This window comes from Microtus pennsylvanicus, chromosome 19, assembly GCF_037038515.1.
Source record: "Microtus pennsylvanicus isolate mMicPen1 chromosome 19, mMicPen1.hap1, whole genome shotgun sequence".
NCBI classification, from domain to species: domain Eukaryota; kingdom Metazoa; phylum Chordata; class Mammalia; order Rodentia; family Cricetidae; genus Microtus; species Microtus pennsylvanicus.
In genome coordinates, this window is record NC_134597.1 from 1,526,412 (window position 1) to 1,538,162 (window position 11,751).

Sequence of the window (11,751 nt, forward strand, 5' to 3'; positions counted from 1 at the left end):
CTAAGCTGCTGTCCTATCAAAAGGCCAAGGCAGTTTCTTTATTTGACCAATGAAAGTAACACATAGACAGAAGACCCTCCTACTCCATTAGCCCCTCCCCACAGTGCTTTGCAATTGCTCATTTATACAACATATGTTCTATTAAACTATTTTGAATTTCTCTTCTAGGAGCTTTTTCAAGATGTAATAGATGCATGCTATTGCCAAGTCATTGCTAGAAAAGGTACTATAAGCTAGACAAAGGTTATGATTAATTAATTCCAGTAACACTGGTGGGTATTATTTGTGAGCCAGGGAGTTCTTTTTAATGCAATTGTAATGCTACTCCCTGGACATCCCCTCAAAAATAGTAAATGCAATTATCTATCTTTGACCTTGAATGTCATGACTACCTAAGTGACTGGTGCGAGGTCAGTATTCTCAGCTGCAGACTACCCAGATGTCACTCTGTTGAGCTATTTGGAGTGTAAGAATCCAGGATGGCCAACTTCTGGTCTCCAGCTACTCCAGGTTGCCAGTCAAGCACTCCCCAGCTAAGATCTCAAGGCACTTCCCTCTAGATTGCTTATGATATGCCATGTAGTCCTGTGATGTTCGGGAATGTGTGTAACTTGTACACTGCTTCCTCTTTGCCTGGCACCTGAGTGCTGGCGAAGATCAGCCAGAAACAGGAAGACTGCTCGTGAGCATGGTGTCGGGTGGAAGTGAAAAGAACTTCAACTTGAGTGTCTTCCTGACCACAGATGAGCTGTGTCAGTGCTTAGGCTCCAGCGCTGTTGGTCTGTCTCAGTGTCTGTCTCCTGGGTAGTGCCGAGGACTGCAGCATGTCCGTCGGCATCTCCTACCTAGATCCACACTGACCACCTCTGTTCTCATAACAGTCTGAACCAGATGTGTGCAGTGCTGTTAGTTTGCTGTAGGCTTATAACTGCATTCTGGTCCTGCCTTCTTGAGATTATGCAAAGATTACTTTGGTTAAGTCTTGATTATGAAGTGATTAATGCATCACAATGTTATCTTTGGTTCTTTTTGTTTGTTTGTTTTTGCTATTTTGAGACAGGGTAGCTGTGGTGCCTGTCCTAGAACTAGCTCGTGTAGACCAGCCTGGCCTCCTGGTCTTTTGCCTCCCAATTGCTGGGATTAAAGGTGTGCACCACAACCACCCAGCGTTATCTTTGGTTCTTAAGGACCAGTCCCTCACCTTCCAGATTTTGAGAGATAGTTCTGTGTGAAGCAGCTGTTAATGAAGATTCCCTGTGTTGACTCACTTTAGGCCACGTGCATATGGTGCCATGCATCATTGGGTAATCTGTGGAATCATTTAACTTTAGTATAAAAAGGGCAATTCCACTAGTCGCAGATCATAAGAAGAAGAAAGAAGGGCTGAAGCTAAGTATGTATCCCATGCATGCTTGTGCCTGAGTGTGTGCTCTCTGTACCGCCATTGTTAGAGCCGTGTTTTAGTACAGCTTGCTGAGACTGCTGTTTCAGGTGTTGTGTGTGTATTGCCTTTCTAGGAGGTTTCAACTGATCCTACTGCCACACTCACAGCAGCAGAAGAAAGAAAGGAGAAGGTACCCAGCCCACACCTCAATCAACTAGTGATTTTGACATCTGGGGATACATTATATGGGTTGGCAGAGAGAGTGGTAGCCACAGAATCCTTGTAAGTTGTTGAAAGCAGTTGCTTTGCCATAACTATTTAAGGAAAATTATAAAAAGTAAGCCGTGTGTAATTATACTTATTGCTGTATAATACTACTACTCCTAAACCACTTAACCACTTAAGCATTGTTGTGAAATATATGTTAGCATAAACTACTAATTGATGATTTTAATTGCATGGTGTGTGTGTGTGTGTGTGTGTGTGTGTGTATTTATGCTCATGTGTATGGAAGCTTTAATGTTTGTGTAAGTATATGTCTTCGTACATATGAGAGCCAGACAATTATCTGGGGTATTACTCTTCGGATGTTGCTGGTTTTGACACAGGGTTTCTCATTGGCATCAAGATTGCCAAACTTGGTAGATCAGGAGAAGAGTGAGCCCCAGAGATCCACCTGCCTCTGCCTCACCAGACTGAGATTACAGTGCACCGTCACCCCTAGTCTTTCATGGTTCTCTTTAATTATATAAATGAATGCAATTAAATATGTTGTGTTTTGATAGTTAACAAATGATCTTGTTAAGGCAAACTTTAAATACTGAGTGGTATATTTCTATTTCCCCCTTGGCCAAAGAATCTATGGTACCTATAGTCCATTGTTATTGTTACATAGAATTCACTTTTGGCATCTGCAAGAATGCCTCTTGATCTTTCTAAACCCCCAAGTTAATTCAGTTAAAGCTTACAACTTGTTCTATAAAGTGCAGCCCAGAATAAGGTAAATATTCTCTCGTACATAACAGAAATAGAGAGCGATATTCAGTGTTAGTGTATCTACGGGCAACAATCCAGGTGTACCTACCATCTGTCACCCCTGCACCCCGGATAGATGTGTCTGCCTGTATTGAGCCTGTGTGCTGTGTGTTAGGAATGTTTGGTTATTTAAGACAAGTATCCCTTTTGAATCTCTTGAGTTTGAGTCTTTTATATATACTTATTGAGTGGAATCTTTAAAAGAAATTCTCTAAAAGACAAGTCATGAACTGGAGAGTTGGCCCAGTGATTAAGAAGACTTGTTGCTTTTGCAGAGGACCTGGCTTTAATTCCCAGCATTAAATTCCCAACATCCCACATGGTGACTCGAAATTATCCATAACCCCAGTTGTAGCGGCGTAAACGAATGCAGACAGATTGTAAAAATATATATAGTTTTAATGTAGAAATAGACTTACAGAACCACCGTTCCCTCGGAGACCAGGAAAGCAGAAGCGACAGCTGGGAGCAGGCTCGCCAAATTTATAGGCAGACATTAGCCCGAGGCGAACACGCCCCCTAAGGGGCGGGACTTATCCCTACACCCAGTCCCAAGGGATCCGATGCCAAAAAGCTTCTTCCACTTACTGATGAATGGGCATCCGCTGCCGTGTGGTGCTAAAGAACGAGAAAGTGGTTTCCAGTTGGCTTGTGATCTTAGCAGACTCACTACACAGCAGCAGTGACTGGTTCTGAAGCCTGCGGTTGCTTACGCCGTGCTTATTCACTCTCTTTAGGGTGTTCCTGGCTGAACAGTTGGAGTTCCTTCAGCCACACTTGGATGCTGTGATGCCTGCCGCCAAAAAGCCCTTTCTTCAACAGTTCTATTCTCAGGTCAGAGACGATGCGGTCGGTCATTGCACCTGGGAACAGGTAGAGCCGCCCCCGTCGTTTAAGTTGACGGGGGAGCCGAATAAAATATCCTTCCATTTATGTCTGGCTCCCTGTGGTAAATAAACATCTGAGTAAACATTACAAATTTTAGTCTGGGGGGAAAGAAGGGGGGGCACGGAAGAGATAGATGATAGAAGGATGGTATCCCTAGGGGTGGGGGTGGGGCCGTGAGTGAGAGTGGAATCCCAAACTAAGGTAACAGGAAGAGGGGAAGTGAAAACAAGGCCTTTATCTCATGTTAAAATATTTTCTTAATTGAAATCTCTAAATGTATAATTTATGTCATTGTATATAGTACATACTAGGAAAGGACAGAACATTCTTTTTAGGTGTAGCACTTTTAGAAGTAATGGTTTTGTTTCTGTGTAACTTTCCAGACTGTCTCAACTGCCAGTGAACTACGCAAACCCATTTACTGGATTGTGGCTGGTAAAGCCATTGATTATGAACAGATGCTTCTCCTCATGACTAATGTGAAATGGGATGTCAAAGAGATCATGTCACAACACAACATATATGTAGACGCATTGCTGAAGGCAAGTGCTCTGGGGACTGTCCTTGCTATTGATCACTTTAAGAGACATGGGCTCTAAAATGGGAGATTCTATTGGTTGCTACTAATTTCTGGGATTGGGGCATGGCGTTGAATTGAGAAACACAGACTCTGAATTTTGTGCCTGTTTTGGTTTGTGATACTTACAGATTTGTGGTTTTGTGGGGTTTTTTTGTTGTTTTAATTTTGCCCCCTGGTTTCTAACGTTGAATTAGTTTGAATGTTGCATGCCATGGCCGCCTTCTTGGTAGGACCCCAGCAGCCACAGCTCTAAACCTAAGAAGGTGTTTCTACGTAGTCATTTCTACAGCTCCGTGTGTATTCTTTGACAGGGTCGTGTTCCTCACTCCAGGCTTCTGCTTTTGCTTTCCTGGAATTGAGAGAGTCTTGTTTTTGCAATCTCAATTGCCACTTTAAATTGGAATGTAAAAATAAGTGCAATTTTTTTTTTTTTTTTGGTTTTTCAGAGAGGGTTTCTTTGTAGCTTTGGTGCCTGTCCCCGAACTAGCTCTTGTAGACCAGGCTGGCCTCGAACTCCCAGAGATCCGCCTGCCTCTGCCTCCCGAGTGCTGGGATTAAAGGCGTGCGCCACCATTGCCCGGCTTTTAAGTGCAATTTTTAAATAATAATGTCTGCTCATTTCAAAACAGTATGGCGATTTTATTTTTATGTCATGTTTCCTTGGTTTATTGAGGTAATACATAAGGTAGGTGCTTTTTGGTGTTGTCTTGTATTTTGTTTGTCAGAATCCAGATGCCTAGAAAGTACAGTGTCAAGGCTCATACGGATTAGCACCTGTGGGCTGGGCTGATTTCCCACCAATCTCATTGGCCAATTGCATGCCCCTGTGATGAAAAGGGGCGGGGCAGCTGTCATGGCATCTTTTGTGAAAGCATCAGTGCCCGGGCATGTGGACTCTGTCCTTATGCTCAGTTACTTTGCAGCACTGTCATTCTGGGGGTTGGGTTTTCAGAAGATGAATGTGAGGTAACAAAACTTTGGAACCATTGTCCATGCCAAATATCAGATCCAGGGGATAAAGGAAAAGTCTTCTGTCCTCAGGAAGTACACTGCTGGAAGGCACTGCTTGCTCTCACATCTTAATGCTTTGAAAAATCATTATTCTGAAGAAAAGCCAATATTATTCAGATTATTTATCTGAATCCATCCTTTTTAGTGGCCCATGGCCATCTTTAAATGTACAGGTTAGTTTTCTGATACTTTCTGTTCTTTGTGTTACTTTCCTGATTTAAATTGTGCGAGAACAAAAGTTGATGTCCTTGTTCTCATGTAATCCTGAGTAAAATGCAGTGGTTTGTTTAACAAGTTATACTCGTGAACAGTAACTTAGCAATAAATAGTAAGTTTGTGTATTAAGCCTATGACTTTCTAAAGTAAAATATTAATAACAGTTACCAAAGTCTGACTTGAAATCCAGAGTTGTTTACTATAGCAAATGCCTGAATGAATGCTAGTCAGTGCTGCTCCTCTGGGAGGTCTGGGAATTGAAACCGCTGGGGAAGAGCAGTTACTTATTTAGCTTATTTAGTGAATTGGAGACACATTTCTTTAAAAAAAAATAATTAAAAGCAATGAACTTAAAAAATAAATCATCAAGAAAAGTTACTATTTAGGAAGTGTCCAGGAAGCAGTAGGGGGTGCAGCCGTCCTCTCTGCAGCTCACTGACCTGAATCAGGTGATCCCTCCTGTGTCTCATTAGGACTTGTGATTGCAGATTGGTCCCAACTTGCTAAACATTATGTCATTTCTCTCTTCAGAAAAGTTCCACCTTAATCCTTCCTAAGTTTATGTGAAATAGATTGCCAGGGAAGAGCCAGTGGCCTTCCTTCTGTGTTGTGAGCATTTAGTTGGCAGTAGTCCATAGGCCATCCACTGAAAGATGAACTACTTACTACTCATGTTTCCTAAATTAGTTTTTTATGTTTTCATTATTAATATAATCTTGTTGTGAAAGTTAAGACAATAAAAATGCTTAGTTTTTTCTTTAATAGAAATGTTTAATGTTGGTTTTCCTTTGTACTGAAGTTTTGTGACTAGGATGTAACTTTCAAATCATTTTGTATGTATGTAATAATGTATTTAATGTTAAATAATGATTATGGAAGAAAACAATTAGTTACTCTCAAGGGAGTGTAAATACTGACAGGCTATGAATAATTAATTTTGAGTTGAAAGTTTATTAAAATAAATTTAAAAATTGTGCCTTCTAAATTAAGTCGGTCAGGTTTTTTAGTCCACAGTAGACAATCAAAAAATTTTGACATGTAAAAATATTTAATCATGATTAAAATTGTTTAGTCAATTGAAGCTTATTTCTCTTTAGATAAATGTAATATGTTCTGTGCTATAGTGTAATCTATGTTTTTTCTTTAAATGTTTATTTACTTACGGTGTATGTGTGAGAGAGAGAAAGATCTGCATGGGCGTGAGATCAGAAGATGGCTGTGTTCATGACTGTCTTCTGCAACAAGGGCCTTTACCTATGGAGCCATTTTTGCCAGCCCTGATTATATTTTTAAAAACTTTTACACTAAATCCAATCTGCCTATGTCATTAATTCCCACCCCTGTTTTTGCTTCATTTAGTTAAAATCTATGTCTTTGGATCTTTTTTTATTTTTTTAATTTTTTTTTCGTGGGGAAATACTGTGGCATTAAAATTATAGCCATGACTTTTGTTCCCCTTAGGAGTTTGAGCAGTTTAACAGGAAGTTAAATGAAGTTTCTAAGAGAGTTCGGATACCCTTGCCTGTCTCAAATATACTTTGGGAACATTGTATACGGTTAGCTAACAGGACTATTGTCGAAGGGTAAGTTTCAAGAAAGCTTTGTTTCTTAACTTGTAATGTACTATATGAATGACATGTGTCACTAATAAGTGGAAAGCATAGATAGAGATAATGATCAGTAGGTTACATGCTTGAGACCAACTTTGAGAGGGAACCGTAGCTCACACTGTGCCTATCTCTTGTGGGTTATTTTGTTGATTTTGATATTGGACCAAGATAAGCAATTCAGAACCACTAGATTATCTGAAAATAAAACTGATAATGATTATCTAATAAGTTTTATGAGTATTCATAACATTTATTGAATATTATTTACTGAGCCAAAGATTTCACAGATTTTGTTGGCAAATCCTGAGTTATCTGTGTTTGTAATTATTACTGGAAAATCTTAGGTCAGGAAGTCCAGACTTAGAGGGAATGTCTAGGTTCACAGTGTTCAGATGCAAAGAGGGCTCCTGAACTCTGAACTCTTGGTGTTCTGATGGCAAAGTCGGTGTTCAGATTGCCTGCGTCATTGCTCATTCCTCTCTTTGTCTTCCATAGACTCCTAGTTTGTACATGGTAATATAGAGGAAAATGTGCTCAATATGCAAACAGCTATTTCAGAGACTGTGTGCACAGTGAATTTTATACCGTCTTTCATCTGATTTCTCTTTCTGTGTGTCTCGTTATGAGAAGAATATCTTAGAAAGTGGGAAAGTCATGGAGATGACCTATTAAAAGCATAATACTTTATGAAAGATGGCTATGTCAACAGCCACAGCTTAGAAATATTAGAAATAAATTTGTTTAAATAAAAAATGATAAATATGTGTTAAGCTTCCACATAAGGCACATTATTAAAAAAATAAACCACAAAAATCCATTGATTATTAAATAATATAAGCTATGATTTTTCTGGTCCATTTCTTTTAAAGGAAATGGTTCATTTCCTAACATTGAATATATCACTGACTTAGGAGTAGTAAAATATTGTACTGTGGGGTTATATATCTGTCATTATTAGGCATCTACCTTAATATCTAGTATTTCAGTAGTGAGGTGTATCAGAATATATCCATGAATCATTTTATTATGGAAAATATAAATAATGTTGATGGGAGAGCTGTTTCATTTGTTCCCTTTTCATTGAATTGCTACAATATTGAAGTGTTTTCTAACTTGAATATGACTTTGGAGTATTTGAACAGTTTTAACAAGAACTTTTGGTAGCCAGAGTACCTGATTGAGTCTATTTGTCTTTCAGACAGTTGTGTTAACTGAATGCAGAAAACTAGTTCATAGACCAAATGAGAACCTTTGAGCCACCTACTTTCTTTATTTTGCAAATGAGGAAAGTAAAGACTAGATAGGAATAATACTAAAGACTAAACAGATGAGTAAAGGACTGGCAGGAGCACAGCCCATTCCTGGGCCACAAGACTCTGTGCCATTTTTTCAGCATCTCGTCACTTGTTATCTTATTGTTGTGTCTCTTAGATACGCCAATGTCAAGAAGTGCAGTAATGAGGGTCGTGCCTTGATGCAATTGGATTTTCAACAATTTTTAATAAAACTTGAAAAACTAACTGATATTAGACCCATTCCTGATAAAGAGTTTGTGGAAACATATATCAAAGCATACTACCTAACTGAGAATGACATGGAGCGCTGGATCAAAGATCATAGGGTGAGAAGGGGGGGGGGTCAGCGTGTGCTCTTTGCCATGTGCTTTTCTTGTCTGCTGTGTTGTGTGACTCAGAATCATGCGGTGAATGCGAAGAAGCACTGCTTAGGTGGTTCTCACCACATTCACACTGGCTATGCGATGGCTTCCTGTTGATCCTAGAGTTAGAACGTAAGCAGTGGGTTTCCCATCCTGTATCTCAAGAAGAGACTGAACGTGATTTGTATCCAAATAAATTGAGTGTAGCAACACTGAAATGATTCATAAGCTGTAGAACCTAACTTTCGTACTCTTAAAGAGTGAAATGGTAGCATCCTCATGATGGTGGCCTGTGTGCATGATTTGAAAACATTAATACACATGGCTACACTCTTACAAAGCATTAGATTTTGCCTTTAATGTAGATTTGATTGATTTTCTTCAGTTATTTAGAATGCTAAAGATCTACACCTTAAACACACACACACGAACATTCTCAGCAGAGTGCAGTCTGTCTGACCCTTGGATTATTTGTCCAGATAGACAGTGTTCGAAGGGGTCTTGAGGAGAGCGAAAAGGTACCTGCAACCAAGCAGGAGTATCCTAATTTCAGGACCAACCTTGGTTTTACAGTGAGTTTAGGACCAACTTTGTCTACATAAGGTTCTGTCTCCAACAGAACAAAATAAAAGCAACCAAACTAAACTTATAAGAAGAAGAAAGAAAAAAGAGACAGAGGAAAAGAAAAGAAAACCACCAAATCTTAATACTTGCAGTAACTCCAGTGTTCACTTGGGCTTTAAAAACGGGTAACAGCTGAGTAACGTTTTATTCATTTGGGTAAGGAAATGAGTTATCACTTGTATTTAACTTATTTGACTTATCCTTTTGAGCTTTAATATTGTACAAAGATGAAATGAACCTTAGTATGGTTTTTATAAATCTATAGTTTATAAACATATATAAGTCTAATGTTGGTTGGAAAAGGTTGAGATGTACATGCTGGGTTTAAGGACTTTTTGATAAATTAGCCAGAATTGAGAAAAACTTCAGGACTTGTCTCCCCACTGATATTCGAGCACCAGAACATCCACCCTTTATCTGTAGGCTGCTGTGAGTTCACTTACTCAGCTGTGAGCTGCCAGTGCTCAGTGTTGGTGCCGAGGGAGGGCTGTGAGGATGCACAGAGTGCCTAAGGAGAGGTGGAGAGCACCGCTCTTAGCTGTCTATTGATGCAGAAATGATGTCCCCTTTAAGGTTTTTATTCTTCTAATATAGTAAGTCAACTTTGTAGCCTAGCGCTGTAGAAGTTTAACTGACAGTATTTGCAGTTCAGTGACATTTTTCAGCACAGCAGGGAATGTCCTACAGGTTCTGAACCGAACAGTGGGGAGCTTCTAAAACTGCTCTTTGCCAGAGCAAGTCCAGTGCTCGGTGATGTTGGATACTGACTGCTGAGCAGACAGAAGATGCTTGGTCAGGTGGTGCCAGGCACTTAAACGAAGCCATCTCCTGGGGTTAGACTGATCTCTGCCTTTTAACATGCTGCTCTCTTTAACAGCGCCTTCAGTACCAGGAGGCTTTCTGTTCTCTTAGAAGGTGAAAGTGCACAATTGTCCCTCCCTGTCTTAACTCCTGTTCCAGAAGAAGAACAGTATGCCAGCATTTCTTTGGAACCGTTTACCCATCCTACCAGTGAACTGTTGCACACCTAAACTAGATAGATATGGACTGTGAAAGATATTTAGTCTTCATTTTACTAGTTGCCTGATAGTTGTAATATGACTCAGCGGTTAAAGCACTTTTATTGCTTCTGCAGATTGACTTCCAGCATCTACATGGTGCTCACAAACCTCAGTAACTCAGGTGTGGGAATTCAGCACCCTCTTCTGATCTCTGCAGACGCCAAACTCATTGTACATATACATATAGAAAGGCAAAATATACATATAGAAAGACAAAATACTCATATACATAAAAACAAATCCTTTACGTCTTCTAAGGTGTCTTTCTGATTCATTGCCTTGTTTTTATGTCATAAATGAATCACTGTTATGTTGGAGATTTTTAACTGAAGTGTAAAATGTAGAGTACATTTTAAAATTTGAAATGGCAATATGTTTCGATAACTTACAGACTACCACAGAAACAGGTATGAAGTCTGTGTGGGCTTTAAAGCGATAAACAGCACACTTCATCACTTGGTAGTGTTTGAACAGATTCTACTGCTGCCTGCCTCCAGTTTATTCTGCCCCAGCTCCCCGCCTGTAGAGCACAGTAGACAGTTTGCCTTTTATGCTCCAGCTGTAATGTCTGCTGTTCACCTGGCTTACAGTTCTCAGAACCATCCACTGGCATCAGATACCTGCCTGCTCACCTGCTGTATTGATCAGAAGAATCTGTACATCGAGTGCTAAACTTGGATTTTCTTTCTTTGGGCAGGAATATTCAGCGAAGCAGCTGACCAACCTGGTGAATGTTTGCCTGGGATCTCATATCAATAAAAAAGCAAGACAAAAGCTCCTAGCAGCTATAGATGATATAGACAGGCCTAAAAGATAACGAGCGCAGCTCTGTCCTCAGAGGCATCGATCTCCTCTCCGCCTGTAGACATGAAAGGAGTTCTTCGTGCACTCCTGACAATTCTCTGCCAAGAAAACTTGGAGAATGTCCTTTTGAACTGGAAAATAGAAAATACTCAAGTGTATATGGTGTGCTTAAGTGACTTTGTATGCTCCAGTCTCTTCAAATTTTGCTCTTATTTGTTGTAACCTTTTCCTGAAAGCATCTTCCTGTCATAATTATTATGTGGCTACAATTATCCACTTTACCGAATAGTGTATGATAAGTACATATGAGAAGGAGCAGTGACTAATGTTCTTTAGAGGGCGAATGGGCAGTACTTCCTAATTATGAGCATTGCATGAGAATTTAAAAAGAACGTGTGAGTAACCAGTTGAAAATCACTGAGTTCTCTATTTTTAACTGTCAGAGCTTCTGCCAGAGTTAATGTGGTTATAACAGTGATTATAAATGATGAAATTTAATAAATGTCACCCTCAATGATGGACCGTGTGAGCTGTACTCTGATGTATCCCCCGGCAGGAAGATTTCAGGAAGCAACACTGTGATGTTTTTAGCGTGCTTTTATTTTCGTTCCCTAGAATCCCAGAACACCTGGTGGGAGGGAGGGCATTTCATTGCATGTGCTTTTCCGGGGCATGGGGAGCAGGTTAAACAAGTGTTACAAATTTCCATATCTTTATGTGAAATATTATACAAGCTTTGCCGTCTCTGAATTCAACTTTTAGGACAGCTAAAACCGGGTTGAATGGCTGAAGGTAGAACTGGTGTTAGTCATATGTATGCCTTCCTTAAGTATTTGTTTGATAACCAGGTGTGACATCTTTCAGTGTGGCGCTTCAGAACC

The 11,751-nt window shown here is 39.8% G+C and overlaps 1 protein-coding gene across 1 annotated transcript in view; it reads left to right on the forward strand.

Annotated features, from left to right (window-relative positions):
• Positions 1-11,389, forward strand: part of Vps50 (VPS50 subunit of EARP/GARPII complex) — a 99,021-nt gene extending 87,632 nt beyond the window's left edge. Inside the window, exons 23-28 of the mRNA XM_075953472.1 lie at positions 1,518-1,666; positions 3,157-3,253; positions 3,691-3,849; positions 6,576-6,697; positions 8,156-8,345; positions 10,764-11,389. Of these exons, the coding sequence (XP_075809587.1) occupies positions 1,518-1,666; positions 3,157-3,253; positions 3,691-3,849; positions 6,576-6,697; positions 8,156-8,345; positions 10,764-10,883 (837 nt within the window). The 3' untranslated portion in view covers positions 10,884-11,389. The remainder of the gene's footprint in view (positions 1-1,517; positions 1,667-3,156; positions 3,254-3,690; positions 3,850-6,575; positions 6,698-8,155; positions 8,346-10,763) is intronic.
• Positions 11,390-11,751: the final 362 nt, after the last annotated feature.